This window comes from Cucumis melo, chromosome 2 (genome assembly GCF_025177605.1).
Source record: "Cucumis melo cultivar AY chromosome 2, USDA_Cmelo_AY_1.0, whole genome shotgun sequence".
In the NCBI taxonomy this organism is placed as follows: Eukaryota; Viridiplantae; Streptophyta; class Magnoliopsida; order Cucurbitales; family Cucurbitaceae; genus Cucumis; species Cucumis melo.
In genome coordinates this window covers 15090087-15109624 of record NC_066858.1, presented here as the reverse complement: position 1 = coordinate 15109624, position 19538 = coordinate 15090087, and the positions used below count along the sequence as shown (strand labels likewise).

Here is a 19538-nt window from a genome sequence, read left to right as displayed (position 1 = left end):
ATTAAACGATAATTAATCAATGCGCCTAAGATGAACCAAAAGGTAAGTTGGATTGTATATATATATTTTTATACATAAATATATTTAAATTGAAATTTTTTATTAATTATTTCAATAGCAAAATCATTTCTCTAATCTAAAAGGATACATAATTACTAAAAATAATAATAAAATATTTATAAAAATAGTAAAATATTATTGTTACTATTTATTACTAATAATCACTTTATGGTTGTCAAAGTATTGAAATTTCGTTATATTTGACAAAATAATATTAACAAAAAATTATTTGAAAAATACTTTTAAGTCTATTTTTAAAAATTTAATTCTTAAAACTCATGAAAGTAAATTTTTTAATCTTTTGTGTTTGGTAGTGATTTTGAGATGGTCAAAATCACTCTTTTACTTGCTAAAATCACTTTTTTTTTCCAAACAATAGTTTTTAGCATGAAAAGATTTTAGAGAAATATAAAATTATTTCACTATGTAATACATTGTTGGTTAGACATTTGTGAAATTATTTTTTTTCTAAAATCACTACCACAGCTCTCACTCTCAAATATGCTCCAAAGTTTTTTTTATCAACCTAACACCTTTACACCTCATTAAGAAAAATGAAACTTAAGAAACCAAAATCTCAAAAGTATTTAGATGTGTTTACACTAAACAAACTAAGCATATATATATATATATATTAATAAAGTTCCATTTTTATTAATTAATATATTTAAAATCCCTAGACATCTTTTACCCAACAAAAAAACAAATAAGGTCAAAAAGTAAGAACCGATTAATAATCTAAAGATTAAGTTTTCTCAATATATATATATATATCATTACATATATAGTCATCAAAACTCAAAAACTGCTATTTAAAACAAAAGGAAAAAAAAAACATAGAAATATATTTTAATTAGACAGCATCCGATTCTCTGACCCTCTTCACCCGGACTTCTTTTCCAGTTTGATCCGTTGAACATCTCCGATGAAATTCCTGTCGATATCAAAACCCCCATTTAAATTTTTAAAATAATGTCCATTGTGGATCGAAATGTCAGAAGAGATCTTTTTAACTTTACCTCCAAGTTACGTTCTCAGCAAGTAACCATTCCCCGTTGGTATTCTGGAAAGTGAGTCTGTAACCTTCGGAATTCGTTTCATCTGTTAACAAAACAATTTGAGAATCAGTAAGAAGCGAAATAATGATAGCATTTTGTTTCAAAGTCCCTTCAAATGTGTTTTGAAGTATATATAAAATTAAACAATGGATTAATGTTTGAATGATTAGATATATGTTTGGAATACAAGCTCACCAAACATGTTCATCAAAGTAGCTCTAAGCGCATCAAAAGAATGATGTTCCCTCAAATCAACCTTCCTAGCAATTCCCACTCCCTCCATCTTCACTTTCACGTATCGAGAATTATTCAAATCCAATCCTCTCCAAAACCCGCCGTCGTTCTTCACCGCTGGACGCCGGATCACCGCCCTCCGTCCAACCCCTTCCTTCATAAAAAGACTCTTCCTCCTCTTCTTTAGCGGCGGCCATCCCACAAGCCCGTTCTCCCGCTCCTCCTCCTCCTCGTCTCTGTTCAATCAACCAAACAAAAGAATTCAGCCCAAATCAAATCGAAACTCCAAAATCAAAGACAGAAAAGTAAGAGATAGTGGCATACGAATCATTAGAGGAAGCAGAAAGGGGGTCATTAGAGTCATCGCCATCGCCATCATTGGGATGATCATTCCAAAGAAGCAGAGGAAGTGTGGTTCGAGGAAATGTGGGAGAGGAGTCGAGATGACGAGAACGCTTTTTGTGATTGATAGAATCGAAAACCAAGGAAATGGGATTGTTGTTATGGGTGTTTAAGTCGAAGGGTTTGATGGGATTGGTGGGGATTAAAGCAAGACCAAGTTGAAGCTCCATAGCCATTAGGTAGGGGAAGGGATTGATTGAAGAAAAATGTGTAAGAAGAGGAAGGAGAAGAAAAGAAGAATTAGAATTACAGAAAATGGAAAAGAGGATGTGGGTTTAAAAGGAGAAGAGGGGTTGTGCGTGCGGGTGTGGGACAAAGAATGAGGAAGATGGGGACAAAGTGTTGGAAAGAGAAGGGAAAAACGTCTAAGATGTCCGCATCAATGCTCTGGCTTTGGCCGACCCACTCGCTCTCATGTTCCTTTTTTCTTACCCACATTGTTTTCTGAACCTCCAACACTTAGCCAAACTTCTTTTTACCTTATTATTCAATCCCACTCGGCACTCCCTAACCTATTTCTCTTTCTCTTCTATTTTTTTTCTTACCTTTTCTAATAAAGTTATTTACAAAAATAATGTCAATATATATATATATATATATATATATATATATATATATATATATATATATATGATATGCAAAAAAGTACACTAAAAAATAAAGTAGTTGTCCACGACTAGGTTAAATTATGGATCCGGTATACGACCACGACAAGGTATTGAAGTAGTGTACCCAATACACAAACACAACTACGTTGAGTTGTATATCCTCTTTGGCAGTCAACATTGTCATGTTGTCCGGCATGCACGGAGTCATAGACCAGGTCCACGACTTCAATGTCTTGTTGTGTACATAACTTCCTCACATAAAAACCCTCACGTATCTTTCGGTAGAACCATTCTACCTTATTTTCTCCCTTCTTCCTTTGATGTTAGAGCTATTGTCACCTCTTTGTGATCGTCATTGTCCCCCCATTTAATCATTTATTGCTTAGTAGTTCTAAATCATAATTATTTTCACTAGGTTAAGTTTATTATTTTGTTTATGTATATATAGTGTAAAAATGTAATCATTTGATTTATGTATAGTTTAGAGCTTGATGTATATTTTAGGGTTTAAATTCATATTATGTATTGTGTTGTTATTTAATTTTATGATTTTGCATTTTTGTTTTCACAAATAGGACATTGTTGTTTTATAGTTTACACTAATACAAATTTGACCTTCTTTGATGTGCAAAACACGTTAAAAAATGTCTACCTTCTTTGATATGCTCCCATATCGTTGAGTGGCATTTTGTCAGATCATGTATTGCGACAGGTTGGTATGATGAAAATTGCACAATCATTGTGCTTTCAAACCCGACACTACACCAAATTGATTTAAGAGGTAAACACGATCAAGATTGGTGTAAAATTCATGATCAGGAATATCACGATGTGGCATACACGTCATGATCCATTGTGCACAAAGAGAAGCAACACACAAGACAACTGTATCATATGACAATTTTTCCTGGTACAAGTCAATTACAAGACGATTTATTACACCTAATGACACTTACTATTATTGCATGGAAAGAATTTTAATATGATTTGTTTTCTAAATTTATAGCATGCACAATATTTAATTACATTATTTGCAATCATTCAGAATAATTTTGTTTAAGACGTACACAATTACTCAACGGAATACGATTTACAAGATTTGAGTTCAATGTGTGATCAAACCTCGGTAAATGTAGAAAATATTGTTCAGTAGACAAGATGGCTCAATGTTGTAGATACAGATTGAAGACGTATTTGACATAGATGATGACGATAGGACGAGGATGTTGTAGAGGGAGATCAAGATCATGCTTTAGTTTGTAATTTTAAATTTTAATTCATATGAACTTCAATTTTGAATGTAGAATTATAGGAATTTGCATTCTTATTTGCACCAAGATCATGATCATATTAGAAACTTAAGGAAAAAAAAACAACACTTGAAAGCTTAAAGAAAAACGTCACCTAAAGATGTACAATTTTCTTTCTTTTTTTCAATAAAAAAAAGTGTACAATTGAAATAGCTTAAAATGTAAACTAAATGTGTTAGAATCAAAATAAAATTTTGTGAAAGAGTCCAAAGTCCAAATAAATATTGTTTATACTTCAAATGATAGGTTAATTTGGGGATTGTTTTTTTTTTAAAACGAAATTATGTATCTAGTACACGACTTCTTTTAATCTAATCACTCGATACACGACTTTCTTCGAAGCAAAATAGCCCTATTTTTTTTGTAATAGTTTCAGCTTCACCCTTATTTATGTCTTTTATCTGTTTAAAAGAAAAAATAGAACTTTGTCCCTTTCTCTTTTTCATTCCTATTCCAATGTGTTCATTTCATGTGGACTTCTTTTCTTTGCTTCTCTTTTAATTAAACCATTATCTCTGTCTTTGGTTGGTTTTAGTTTGCATTTGTATACACTCTCCATCGACAAGTTTGGAGTTGTTGAACTAATGAAAAGAAACGAAAATTCCTACTTTAATTTATTGTAGAATTGATGGTTACAAGTTTATATACCGTTTCAGAACAAGATTCAAAGTGTTTGAAGTCTCGATTTTAAGAAAAGTTCAACGATATTTATGGGAAAAGTATAAAGAAAAAAATAATTTAATGTATTGCCTTTTCTTTCTTATGTTAGGTGGATTCTTTATGATATAATGAAAATGTTAATTTTTTAAATTCCACATATTGTACGGGATGAGGATTCGAATATCAGATACCATAATTGATAGTTCATATTTTATGTCAGTTGAGTTATGTTCTTATTGACAAATAGTAATTCAACATTAAGTTAACGTTGTATTCATGAATATGTGATGATAGAAATATAACCTCATGTCAATAGAAATTTAATAGATGGACTAGAATTTAAATGCTTAAACTTTTATCAAATATCTATTAAAACTTGAATGGTGGATGACCTTGACAATTACCCTTTATTGAAGGTTGAACTTAAAAAAGAAACGTAAATTATGAGTTTAAGAAATAAGGTGAAAACTTGAATTCTTATAATAATCTCCAAGAGTTGGTTTAAATTGAGTTAAAAGTAAAAAGTAAAAAAAAAAGAAATGTTTGAAGAGAGTTATAAAGTGAATTAAAAAATAAAGAGAGTTAAAAGTGTTAGAATTGATAGTATAAATTGATGTGGAAAATGAAAAAGGAAAAGAAAAGAGAGAGAGAGTATTTGTGGGGAGGGGAGGGGGGGGATGAGAGATATGGTTGTGATGGCGGTGGACAGATTTTAATTCTGTGCGTCCTACGCCTTGGGGAGAGTAGGAAAGATGATGGTCAAAACCCCACTCATTTGGCTGCTGCCCCCACTTCTTCCCCCCCCCCCCCCCATTAATAAATAAATAGATAATCATAATGCTTTTTCTTCTTCTTTCTTTCATTGAAAAACAAAATTACGTGCATTTGTATTATAATTTTTATATCATTACCTATGCTTCCATGTTGCTTGGTTTTCTATCACATTTCCCTATCTTCTTTCTATTCTCCATTTTGTGCTTTCTCCTCAAATTAATTATCGTTATTAAGTTTGTTCAATTTGTAGGCTAACCAGATATTATATTAAATTTATTTTTATTTTTGGACTGAGATTTTATTTATTAACTTTTTTAAAAAAATTAAATTTAAAGACACTTTTTTCACTTCTAACTTTTTTACCTTAAAAAGTAAAACCAATCTTTTAAAAGTATAATAATAATAATAATAATTTTTGAAATTTTGCTCATATTCAAGAAAAATACAAATCATTGTACAACATAAATATGAAATAGGACTTAATTTTCAAAAATCAAAAAGTGAAAAAACAAAGTTGTTACTAAACAAGATTTAAGCTTTTAAGTTAATTGATGATTTAAGATAGATCAACGCCAATAATTAACAAAATATAAACTAGTCTTTTTTGTTCGATTTATTATCAATTTGGTTCACGATTTTTGACATGTTTTTTTCCTTTTTTGTTTTAAGTGAGTAATTTTAACTATTGTGAAATTAACATTAAATCTACTTCTTTTTCTATAAATTGAAATTGGACATTTATTTGATGTTCTTTTTCGAACTAAAATACTAAAACATAACTTGTTAGGGTGTAAAATTAAGGTATATATATCTCATAAGTTCCAGTTAATTTTGATTAGCTATTCTAATTATAAAAAAAAAAAAAAAAACAATTCAAACCAATAATTTTTTGGTTTTTACATTATACATACCAAATTGTTCGACTTTACTCTAAAAAAATCTAACTAATGAATTTATCAGTTTTTTTTATCCACTCTCCTATGATATATGTTTACAAATATTATATCATAAGTTTTCATTATTATTATTATTATTATTATTATTGACATGATCATATATGTATAGGTAAGCACGTGACATAATAAAAATATTGTTAAGAGGAAGATTATGTAAATATTTTACGGAGACAATATATGTGGTTATGATTAATAAATGTTTCCTTATTCCATTTCCATTATGAGATACTGTTTAGAGGGAAGTGGGACAATGCATTAAGGAGATATGTTCTCTTGTCTACATTGGACACGACATTTAAATGTGATTTTTAAATGTTGGTTTCTAATTAAAATCCCAATTTTATACCTTTTTTTCTATATATATATATAATTCATGCATATGATTCTCTTTGCTCCTATATATACTATTACTATTACTACCACTATACATACATACTTTCTAACCTAATTTCTTATTACTTCTCACTAGTCAATTTAATGGATAAAGTTTCGATTTTATTCCAATCCTATTTCCATATTTAAACATCTTTATGTTACAATCGATTTTATTTCATTTTGAATGTTTTAATTTATTTATATAATTTTAAATCATTTCATTTCATTATTCCAATTTGGCTTCAACTTTATTTATATATATATAGTTGTATATCTTAAAAAAAAAAAAAAAGGAGTTGCTCAAAGAAAGTAAAAAAGAAGGTAAATAAATTATAAAAGCTTCACACACCATCATTATAATGACCATCTTGTGAAGTAAATGACTTAGTGAACATAGGGTAACAATTATGGAGGATAAGCTCAAGGTAAAAAAAATCAAATTATTGAACTAAACCAATTTTCAATACATAAAAAATTATTTATTTTCACGTAATAGCATAATAACTAAGTGTCATATTCGTTGCAATAAACAATAATGACTTGACTTGTGTAGCGAATCAGTTAAAAAAGACTTAGATAAATCTACTTTTTATATGTATTAAAAAATAATGCAGCCACAAATACATAAAAAAAAATTAGTATGGATAAGAAAGAACCAAACATTGTAAAAGGTTTGACATATTACAAATTCCCAAATTTATTATACTTTAAAATCAATAGATAAAGACCACTTACTTAACTACTTTAGATATAGATACAATAAAGTGATATTTTGCAGCATATCTTTTTAGATGGGTAGAAAGGGAATGGTTTTATCAAGGTTTTTATACGAGTGATCTTTTTCCAAACGGTTCTTATGATAGATAGTTGATCTTTTTTTTTTTTTTTTTTTTTTAATGTATCATCTTAAACGAGGAGATCATCTTTATTAAACTATTTACATTTTTTACAAAAAAAATTGAAGAAAATTAATAATTAAGAAACACAAATATACATATTATTAATGTATTGATAAAGGAGATTATTTATCTCTATCATAATATTCATTTCTCTCTTTAAAATATAAGAAAAACAAAATAAGAATCGCTATTAAATAATTCATTGGGATATACACTAAATGATGTATTATGATTTAGACAAAATTGTTATATGAAATTGACTCGATTAATTTTGTAATTGAAAACAAGATTAAAAAAAAAAAAAAGAAAGAAGAAAGAAAATTGCGGACGTTCAATGAATCAATTTATTTGGAGATGGTAATAAATAATAATGATGCTCCATTAAAAGCGACATAAATTAATAGATATTTTTAAAATATAATAAAAAATAAGAATTTTGTAGAGAAACAAAAAGATATATATAAATGGAAAGGGGTTAGAAGGTTCAGCTTCATTAAATACACGGCCGTAATAGAAGAACGCACCATTAAAAATAAATAAATAAGGTCAACATCCCTAATTAATATTTAAAAAAATTAAAATAAAAAAAAAACAAAAGTACAGATTAGTTATTTATTGAGAGAAGGGGCAGTCAGAGAGAGGAGCCGTAGAAAAGAACGGTAACCGTTGTGGCATTTAACAAACGTGGTTGTCTTGTCGGTGCTACGGAGGAACTCATATCACGTGCAAGTCACGTGCAACATTTGAGAATCTCCGCTGACAAGTGGACCGTTTGGATGTCACGTTTCCGTAAAAGACAGGGACGCCACGTCGGCCAATGGATGTTGGGTTTTGTCAAATTCCACGAACCCCTTTGATTAGTCCACGTCCGAATTTTTATTGGTCCAGCCCATGTGGTTTTATGGTCCAGCCCATTTGGACAGGACCACTCGCCTTTCCTTTCCTTTCCTTTCCTTTCAACCACATTTACTTATGCTTCCCCCCTCCATTTTTCATTTTCTACATTTTTCTCTTCATAAATTGTAAATTAGAGACATCTATATCATCCTAATTATATATATATATTTTTTTTTTACTTCGTCTACTTTGATTTTTCTTCAATTTGAAATATATGCTAACAGAATACCAGAGTTTTGAAGAATTTATAATTTAGTTGAGACAATAAAAAACGTATAAGAAAATAAAGTATGTATATTGTTGTGAACCATCATCTTAGATGTTTGTTTAATATGTTCCTTGTCCACTACTAATTAAAAAAGGGTATTTTCACATCAAAGTAAGAAAATCGTGATCGAGATAGTGGACCCAAAATTGGCGAAACTTAAGCGAGACTTTTTTTTTAAAAAATGGAAGTACGTAGAAACTCAAATAACCTAACCTTTTTTTCTTTTCACACTTCATTATCAAAAATTTAGATAGAATAGAAGATCAAATATGAGTATTAATCAAATAGGAAAGAGATATTTCTTGATTAGGTAGAGCAATGACCAAAACATAGGTTAGATCAATGTACATCGATTTTATATTACAAGAACAAATAATATAATTTCGGAAGTTTGAAAATTAAATTTGTAATCAAACCCTTTTACTTAAAATTATTTGAAATGGCTCCTCATCATAGTGTTTGTGTGTAACATGAGAGATTAGGTTTGAGTGTGGTCATTTTTGGAAGAAATTGATTTGAGGAAACCTACACATTTTTTTTGCTGTTGAAATTTTGATATAATCATATAAAGCAAAGAAAATTTGAAAAATGAATATGATGAAATGGATGTTTGAACTAAGCGTCTTATCATGAACAATATGTTTCTACCACTTCAAGAAGAAAAAGAGGAGATTAAAAGAAAGATTATATCTAAGAAAGAGCGATACTTGAATCCATCCTAAACTACAACCTTACAATCCAACTTTTGTGCCGTCCACCTTGTTCACAAATAAATTAGACACAAAAATAATACTTTTTTAAAAATGAAAATTTTATAACATGATAACTGGAAGTTAAACAATCGAATAACTAGGTGAATTATATAAAGACGGATGTAACCTAAAATGCAACTAAATCTTTTTTTTCTTTTGAATAAAATATGAAAACTACCATTGCACATTTTAATATTGGGAACCCTTAGTAAATTTTAACTCTACCGTGTTGAAGATTTAAATAACTATTTAAAAAAAAATACTAAAAAGAAATAAATAGTGATAAATTGTCAATTTTATTTGATATGATATGATTACCCTCTATTCTAGGACATAGGAAATAAATGACATTTTATTTCATAAGTTTCAAAACAATATATTTTTTAATTTTAAATTTATAGTATAATTCTATTTGGTCTCTAGCTTTAATGGTTTAGTGTTGCATTATTATCCACCTAGAGTTTTAAATTTAACTTTGCAACAATATAAGATTAAAGGAAAACTAATTTAATTATAATTAATTTAATAATCATATATTTACATCAAAGAGTAAGAATAAAATTTTTAAAACAATTGTAATATTTTTGGAAATCTAAAAATGAGATGATGATGATGATAATCATAATAATAATCATAATAATAATAATAATAATAATAATAATAATAATAATAATAATAATAATAATAATAATAATAATAATAAATGAATAGGGAAATGTAGAATGGGGCCAACAATAATGGGTTAAGAAGTAGAAGAGAAGTGAGATTGGGAGACTATTGATGGGTTCTACAAAAGCCGCTTTCAAAGCCATGACTCCAATTCAAATTAGCCCCAACCTATTTGAGTGGTGCTTCCCCTTTTGTCTCTCTCTCTTTCTTCTAAAATTTCAATCTTAGCTTAAACAACAACCCAAACTCTTCCCATTTATTTACCTTGCCTCCTTCTCCAAATTCTTTCCTGTCTTTCTCAAATTTGTTCACTTCTCGCTTTATTCACCCCAATCTATATCTTCAATTTGTCCGCTTCTTCTAGTCTACATTTACTTTCGAACTAACTTGCGTGAGTGAGAGATCTTTACATTAGTACAATTAACTATTCAAACTTTGATGCTTAAGTTAGAATAAGAAATGGATAGTTTAGCAAATTAAAGTACATAAGAAATAATTAAGAACATGTGAGTCTCCTTTGAAGATTAATTTACTATCTTCAATGGTATTGCCAATGATGTTTTTTATAGGCCCTTCTTTTGACACCACCTCTAATTATGTGTAACATCGACAATTTTAGAGTTGGTTATAATGCTCAAGAATTTCATGAAAATATTATTTTAGTCCTATATTTTGAAGTTTGTTCAACTATTGTCCTTATACTTTTAATTTTTTAATTTTAAATCTTATAATTTCAATAAATCTTAAATTTTATCTCCATTTTCTATTTATCCTAAAATGTTATATATATATATATGAATGTTGAAAATAAATATTTGTGCGCGTTGTATTTTTATGCACAAAAGTTGTTATTATTATTATTTAACCAATTTCTTTAAAAATTAACCTTGAAATATTAGCTTTAATTTTTTTATTTACTACATTTAGAAAGTAGGATAAAAAACTTAAGATAATATTAATTTAACAAAAAAAAAATAATACAATGGATAGCAATAATTAAGTTATATAACAAAATTTGTCCGTAGCCATTATGGCCCAACTTTAGGACTATTGGACTTTCTCCAGCCAATTTAACCAGACATCAATCAATGTCTAGCAAATACTATTCTATATATGTGTGTGTCATATTTATTATCAAAGGTTATTTTTAAGTACAAGTAGAGAGCATACGAATGTGAACTTTCAACAATGATATGCTTATTTTAACATATATGTGTATTTAAGTGTATATGTATGTGTTTACATATATATATCTCTATATGAAATATCAAGTTAGAAATTAATAAATTAATTAAAATGATCGGTCAAACTTAAATCTAAATCCAGATCGAAGAGAACTAGTAAAAACAAACATAACTCAATTGACATATAAATAAAGTGACCAAAAAGTCAATGGTACAAAATCGTTATACTCCGCAGTCCCTTTTTTACCACGAAACCTAAAATACTAAGTTTGTAATTGAAATTGCTTTTTTCATTTTCCATTTCTAGTGTGGACAAGATGTTTTAGGAGGAACCAAAGAATCAATCTTTTAGTTTATGTATGGGTGTAAATGGTAGGTAATGAAGAGAAAAAGCAGTGGTGTGGTGGACCAAACAAAATCCATTGTAGAAGATATTGCCATATATATTATAAGGTTTGGTTTTGAAGGAAGAAAGAAAAGTAGAGGTTAAGTTTATGACTTTCTTTTTGGGATTCTGAAAAAGATGAATGCATGAAAACAGAAACCAAAAAAGAAATTGATTCATTCTCACAATTTTCACTTTCTATGTATAAGTTTGGCTTTTGTGCACATAACCTCCCACCATCATCCTCTCCTAAACATTCATTTGTTTCCCCATTTTTCATTTTTCCCTCCACCATCTCTATCACCTCCTCTAACCCCCATTACAAAAGCTTTCTAACTTTCTTTTCCTAATTTTCACTCTCAAAATTGGCTCAATCTTTTATCCTCACTCAGGCATTCGGTAAAAACTATATGATGCATCATATTAGAGAAACGTTAGATTTCATCTCAAAATTAATTGATGATGAAAAAAGTAATTAATGTGTTTCTCAAAACTAATATAATTCAACTAATAAATAATACACGGTTATGTTTACGATTAAGAAGTATATGCTACAAATTTACATACCCTTATTTATATTTTTTTAAAAAAATGTTATTCGTGCATACTATAAAGATTGAGAGACTCCATCAATTATTATTATTATTTTAGTGGAATTTTATCGTTAGCGAGTTGCATTCAAGATTGCAATGTTTGCGAAAAAAATTCATGAAAAACCTAATCTAAGTATTGAATAAAATCAAAACTAAAGCACAACAACAATAAATTTTATTTGATTGGGGAGAAGAAACTATAAGAATATGGTTAGATTTTGCATTTAGTTTGAAATATTAGACTAAAAAAATTAGGTTACAACTTTTAACGTTTGTGCATGACTTTAAAATTTTAGAAGTATTTAATAAAACTTAAAACTACTTCTTTTTTTCTTTTTTTCTTTTAACTTATTCAAAATAATTATCATTTCTACTAGACAAAAATTTTAAATTTAGAGTTAGTTGCATAAAACTAAAATTTATATCAAATAAGTCGATTACTATTTATTGTCGTAATTAGAGTATTACAGATGATGACCCTCAAGCCATATCTGATTTGTAATGTTACCTGAATAAGCACTTTAAGACGAAGGATTTAGACACCCTCAGCTATTTTCTTGGTCTTGAGATCTCATCCTCGTTTAATGGCTACTACTTATCTCAAGCAAAATATGCCTCTGACTTCCTCAATCGATCTGATATTATTGACTTTACCACATCCTCAACACCTCTAGATCAAAATGTGTGACTCACTCCTTTTGATGGTGTTCCTCTTGAAGATCCAACTTTGTATCGACAACTTGTTGGTAACCTGATTTACTTAACTATGACCTGCCCAAATATTGCATATGCAGTTCACATTGTTAGTCAATTCATGGATGCTCCTCGTACTATTTACTTCACTGTTGTCATTTGTATTCTTCGCTATATTAAAGACACATTGGGTCATGGTCTATAGCTCTCCTCATAGTCTTCTATGGTTCTCTCTAGATTCTCTAATGTTGATTAGGAGAGTGATCCTACTAATAGAAGGTCCATCATTGGTTATTGCTTCTATTTAGGTGATGCTCTTATCTCCTAGCGCAGCAAGAAACAATCTGTTGTTTTCCATTCCAGCACAGAATCTAAATATCGTACTTTGGCTTATGCTACTTCAGAATTACTATGGCTTCATTGGCTTTTTATTGATATAGGAGCTCCACAAAGGTCACTCACTATTCTTCATTGTGACAAACGTAGGGTTATTCAAATTGCACACAATGATGTATTTCATGAACGAACAAAACACATTGAGAATGATTGCCATTTTGTTCGTCATCATCTTCAGAACAACACTTTCCATCTCCAATCTATCTCCACCACTGACTAACCAGTAGATATCTTCACTAAAGCTCTCAATTCTCCTCGTTTCACTCAGTTACTTCACAAACTCAAAATGGTCTCTACTGTACCACCTTGAGTTTGAAGAGAGTATTTTCGTAATTAGTATTTTTTTTAGATATTATTATGGATATCGTTCTTGTAATTAATTTGTATATTCTTTGCTTAAGTGACTAGTTCTTTGTCTATAATTAGGTTTGTACCTTTGGTAAGACATCAATGAAATACAAAAATATTCAATAAACTTTTACTATTAAAAAAAAATTAACCGTAGTAAAATTTGTTAAACACAAAATTGTTTGAAACGTTAAGTTGAGATAGAATGTTCGGAGTTTATATATATAGGGAGTTAAATATGTCAATGTTTGTTGTGCAAAGTTCTTTTGCCTGAGTTTATATATCTGTATTTGAAGTGCAAAGTTGAGTTCATATGTAAGGAATGTCTGGTACAAATTTTTAAATTTTAAATAATATATTTTTAACACCTATTTTTGTTTTTAAATTTTTTATTCAATAATTCTACATATGTTTTTTTAGTTTTTTTTTTTTTGTCTTTTTTGTAATGACCCACACTTAACCACTAACATACATAAATAAAATGTAAAACAAAAGAGAAATAAAAATATTTTATTCCTAATTTTTCTCCTTTAGTTTCATCATTTTCTTTTTTTTTTCTTTTTATTTTATTGTTGCCGGATATTTTTTCTCTTTCATGATTATTTTGGAAATGGTTAAATGGTTAATTGTTTGTCTTCATGAAAGGATGCATCATGAGCAGATGTATCACTCCATGAAAATACTAATAACTAAATTATAGGAAAAGACGTAACTTTTCAAATGACCACAAATAAGTCTATAAATAAGGTCATTTTCTATTTAGTTGATGATAACATCTTTTTCATAATCTCTTGTCTTCTTCAAATAGAGTTTCTCTCGATTTTCAAAATCTTGACGTTCGATAGATCCACAATATTTTGTTCGTTGATTTTCTAGACGTGGTACTACTCTTAGAAGAAAGGTAATCTATTCTATCTTGAGAGACAATTACTCTCGAAACTTAAGTACTATGGTGAGTAAATTTGTCTTAAGGAGACAACGTAAATTTGTCTTAAGGAAACAACGTAAATTTGTTAGACTCAAATATCTATAATACTTATATGATTTTCTGTTTTATTGTGATGATAATATTGATATCATCTTTTAATTGAATCTCTCCCATCAACTTAGTAGTCAATGGAATATCACCACACCACATTTCTTCAACAATTCTGCATTCAATTCCTCAAAATTTGGAGAATCATTAAAGAACATATCTTCATTTTCATTAATTCTTGCTAAAAAGTGTTTAAAAAACAAGTCTCCATTTTACATTTTTTGTTATTTGTTATTTTTGTTTGTTTTAATTTTGTTCCACCATTCAACTATCTACATACTTTTCAAAATTCTTAACACTTATTTAATATTTGATTTCAATTAAATAAAAATATAATAGTGCATAAGGTGATTCTTAATATTATTGATTGTTGGAGGTGGTTGTTCATTGTCATTAAAGTTGATTATCAAAAGTGATTTTCGTTGAAGTTTAACGTAGAGATAGTTTTTGAAGGCCGAAGTTGATTAACAAAGGTGGTTTTCTCCAAAGTTTGTAATGTTAGGTGGTTTTCAAAGGCAAAATTTGGTTGCGCAAAAATGATTTTGGAGTTGGTCGCAAGAGTGTTGTCAGAGTTTTGAATTCATCATGCGAAGGTGGTCATCAAAGTTGATTTAATTTTCGTTAGAGTTTGTTATCAAATGTGGTTAACCAAGCCTAAAATTGGTTGTTGAACTTGGTCACAGAAAAGTGGTCAACGGAGTTTGTCGTTAAAGGTGGTTGTCGAAGCCTAGAATCAGTCGTCGAAGTTGGTTCTTAGTGTGTGACAATAGTAATCGTCGACGGTGGTTAATTCACCCATTAAAAACATTGGGTAGAAGGAAAGAGTTAGATAAGTTGACATGATATACCAACTCAACTCCACTAACATGTAAGACTGGTGGATCAAAGAATGAATTGGTATATTATACCCACTCAATTCGTCCCATGATAGTCTATTAAACACCTCTTAATATAGTTAGAAGACGACTTTTTAGACATTTTAGAAGTCATAAAAAACTACTTAGATTCTTTTCAAAATCCAAAAACTTTAAAACAAAAAAAGATTAATAATAAAAAAAACAAAAATGTTTGTAACTCAAATCCTTACTCATACAATGTTTAATAACTTCAAAGAGAGAAATGTTGTTGAAGACGTGTGGAGAGAAATCTTTGTTGGACCTAATAGCTTCAAAGAAGGTATCCAGCCCGTGAATGCAGTTTGGACCGTTTCTTTCAGGCCGCGGCCCATTAGAGGATTAAATGGGCCTTTTAAATCGTAATTTAGATCTCTTAACGGTTTATAATTCATCTTCTATGAATAATTTATTAATTGTAAGCACTTCTATTATGCCTATCAAAAACATATATATTGTCTTCTACAAATTCAATTTTTGATTCATGAAACTTAATCAATGCTACTCCATCATAAATTGAAAGGGTAACTAAGATAAGTAGTAATAATAACGAAGTATATAACAATCTTTTTTTAAAAGTTAAAAAATAACTAAGTGATAGATTTTTATTTCTGATTGAAATTTGTAGTTTATTAATGATAGATTAATATTTTTTAACGTAGTCTATCACTAATAGACTTTTATTATGAATAGATTTTGACAAGTTTTAATATATTTGCAAATATTTTGAATTTAATTATTATATTTATAACTATTGGTAAATTGAATTACTACTGTGTATGAAAAAGATGAATATTTTACTATATTTGTAATACTTTTAAAATGTTGCTATTTTGAATCTAATTGCTATATTTCGTTTTACAATCATATATGAATCTCTCCTCAACCTTGCTTCCATAATCATTCACTCTAAGCTTTTGATTATTCACACACAATTCTCACTTCAAACTAGGGAATATAAATATAAGAATTTAACTAGAAGAGTTAGTACATCCGACCTTAAAAGTGTTTCTAAGGTGGGACAACTTAAAAATCAAAAGAATAAAGTTCTTTAATTTTTTTTATATTGCTTGGACCTTATGATTGACACAACTGCACTTCTAATATTTTGTCAAAACCCAATATGTGAGATTGTTTCAAACCAAACACACCTATCAATTCACTGAAAAGAAAAGTGCACGCTTTGATGGTGTACATATGTAATAACTATCCATTTTTTAAGCATTTTCCAACGTACATACTCGCATATCTTTAAGATCCATTTCATTCAATATGATCTCGATTTACTAATGCATCTCCATCGTCTGTCCTCTACTTAAGTGTTACACAATTTGAGTCTCCGCTTATGTCTTACGTAAAAGGAGGGAAGAGAAATCAAATATTAAAAAAAGAGCATAGATATATAGGATTGGGAGGGAAAAGATTTTGCAACCCCATAAGGGCAATCAATAAAGTAAGTGAAGAAAAAGGGTAGTGTGTGGGGGAGCGAGAGGAGAGAATAGAGAGAATGTGTGTTGACTGATGGGGAGGAGATTGAAAAAGCCTGCGGATGTGCATGTGTGAGTGCTCGTGTGAGGGAACAAAATGGTCTCTTTCTTGTCTCCATAAACTCTCACTACACACTTAACTTCTTTAAACCCTTCATCTTTCCATTTCCCTTTTCCCCCCTCTTTCTTTCTTTCTTTCTTTCTTTCTTTCTTTATTTCACAATCTCTCTGTCTCCTAACGCACCCACCCCTCCTTTTCATGCAATTTTCTTTATACCTACATTCTTCGTCTTCTCTTACTTTTTATAACCTAATAAATTTGAGGAGTTGTATAAATGTAGCAACCGGATACAAAGTATATTATTAGTTAGATATAGCATATATATATATATATATAACAAAATTTAGATTCGGTTGATGAAACTTCTCAATGATTGACTATATCGTTGACAAGTTATCACTAATAGACATCTTTATGAGTAAATCAACGAGAATTAGGTATGTGTATTATTCTGTTATTGTAGCTTTAATTTTGCTATGTTGGAAGGAGCCAATTAATCAAGACAAGTTGTGTTATTCCTTTATGGGGAACATAGGCACACAAATAAGTTAGTGTTGATGTCTTTGAAAGCTTAAAGAATCAAAAAGCTTGAAATACATGGAATTGTTGAAGAGCACAACAGAGAGCTCGATCAATATTTAAGAGATCACTTGAAAATATGGTTGGGAAGAAGAATTTAATGAGAAAGAAGTAAATAAATTCATCGTCTATCACCGATAAGTTTTCGTTATATTTGTTATTCTTTAAACATGTTGTTATATACTTTTTCTTTTTTTTTAGCCCTAACCATGTAACTCATTACAACTACTAATAGATTAAGCTAGAGTATTCAGAGATGTGTGTCAAAACCCAACCTTCAAGATACATAGCTCGAACAATTAATTAATTGATGTCTTTTTCTTTGGTTTTGTGTAATTCTATATATCAATATGAGTTTTGGTTGTTTGTATAACTATTTATAAATTTGAAATTGAGTTTTGGTAAATGAGCACACAAGATCTTGAAGATCAAAAATTTGTTCCTACTTGGAAAAATAGCATTATTATACTTATGATGATAGTAACACGTACATATGACGTTATATTGAGAAAGAAAAACATATTTTTTCCCCTAAAATTTAAAAGCGTATGTATAACTCGTGAAATTAGTTATATCTATAATTTGATGTATCAAGAATTTCAATTAATTGTTTTTTTTCATTATTATTAATTTCTTTGCAAAATATTTATTACACATGTCACATTAAGAACTCTATCTTCCTAACTCCGAATATGTCAAACCTAGCTATAAGCTTAACAAGTGTATAATGTGTGATGACCTATCCACTAAAAACTACCTATATGTATACCTAAATTGACAAATACACGTTTCATGCGTTTCCTAATAATGTCTCAATATCTTTTGTATTGCTTTGAGAAGGCACGCATATGATGGAGTTTGAAAAAGAAAAGTCAAGAATTTCATCCCATCGTACTAATTACATAGAAATAAAAAAGAGTATCAAGATCAAGAAAGTAGTCCAAATATTGTTAGGGAGATATTGACAAAGAAAATGAAAAGAAAAGGTGTAAATATGTTTGTTGGTGTAATTTTAAAAAGGAAGTGCAAACAAGAAAACCCCACAAATGCAAAGCCTAAAGTTTTGAAAGATATGGAATAAGTTTTTCTTTTCCTATATTGTCCCATCCAATTATCCTACATAGCAACCTCTCTTTAGTGTTCAAACACTCACACACACACACACACACACCACACCCATATCCCTTGAAACTTTAAACACACACCATAACATTCTTAAACTACTCCCCCATGTGAGACTAATTGCCACATATATTTTGCCCTTTTCAGGCTTTGTTTCATGCAATAATTTCTTCTTCCACACACAAAGTAAAAAAGAAAAAAAAATAGTTTTGATTTTTCACCTATTAAAAGAAGAAAGGGAAAGTCCTAGGATCTGATGAGAAAGAAGGGGAGGAAGAAAAAATATTGGTTTAAGGCATGAAGGAATCTGCTTGGGGGCAGGTGGCATGCCTAATTTACTTATTGCCTCAAATCTAGAGAGTGTAAATTTAAAATTGTCAATTACCAATTTAGTCTAATTTAATTAGTCCACATAGTTTTAAGATATTTTTTCTCGATTTTGATAATTTTTATCTATCTAATTAAGTAAACAATGTGTTCAACTATAAATTAAATTCTAAAAACAAAACTAAGTTCTTAAAATTTACTATTTTTAAATTTCATAGACTTGGTTTTTGAATACATTGGGATAGAAAGTAATAATAAAAAAAATTTTAGAAATGAAATTGACGTTTATAGATTTAGTTTTCAAAAACTAAAAGTCAAAAATTAAATTGTTACGTAATATGACCTTGAATTTATACGGGACATGTGTTAAATATAAACTCACTAAACCACCCTACTTGCATGATGCACATTATCTCTTTATGTTGTACTTCATTCTCCTCAAGATAATAAAACTGTCTCTCTATCTATATCTATAGGGGTAGCTAACACGTTATTAATAAAACAAGTTTATT

General features: G+C 29.1%; 1 protein-coding gene across 1 annotated transcript; it reads right to left on the bottom strand.

Annotated features, from left to right (window-relative positions):
* Positions 1-790: 790 nt before the first annotated feature.
* Positions 791-2071, bottom strand: LOC103487427 (auxin-responsive protein IAA29-like). The gene is made up of 4 exons (XM_008445744.3): positions 1677-2071; positions 1314-1588; positions 1080-1161; positions 791-994 (listed from the first exon to the last, which is right to left on the bottom strand). Exons 1-4 carry the CDS (start codon positions 1928-1930, stop codon positions 943-945), a joined length of 663 nt encoding a protein of 220 aa, XP_008443966.1. The 5' UTR covers positions 1931-2071; the 3' UTR covers positions 791-942.
* Between the last annotated feature and the right edge of the window lie 17467 nt (positions 2072-19538).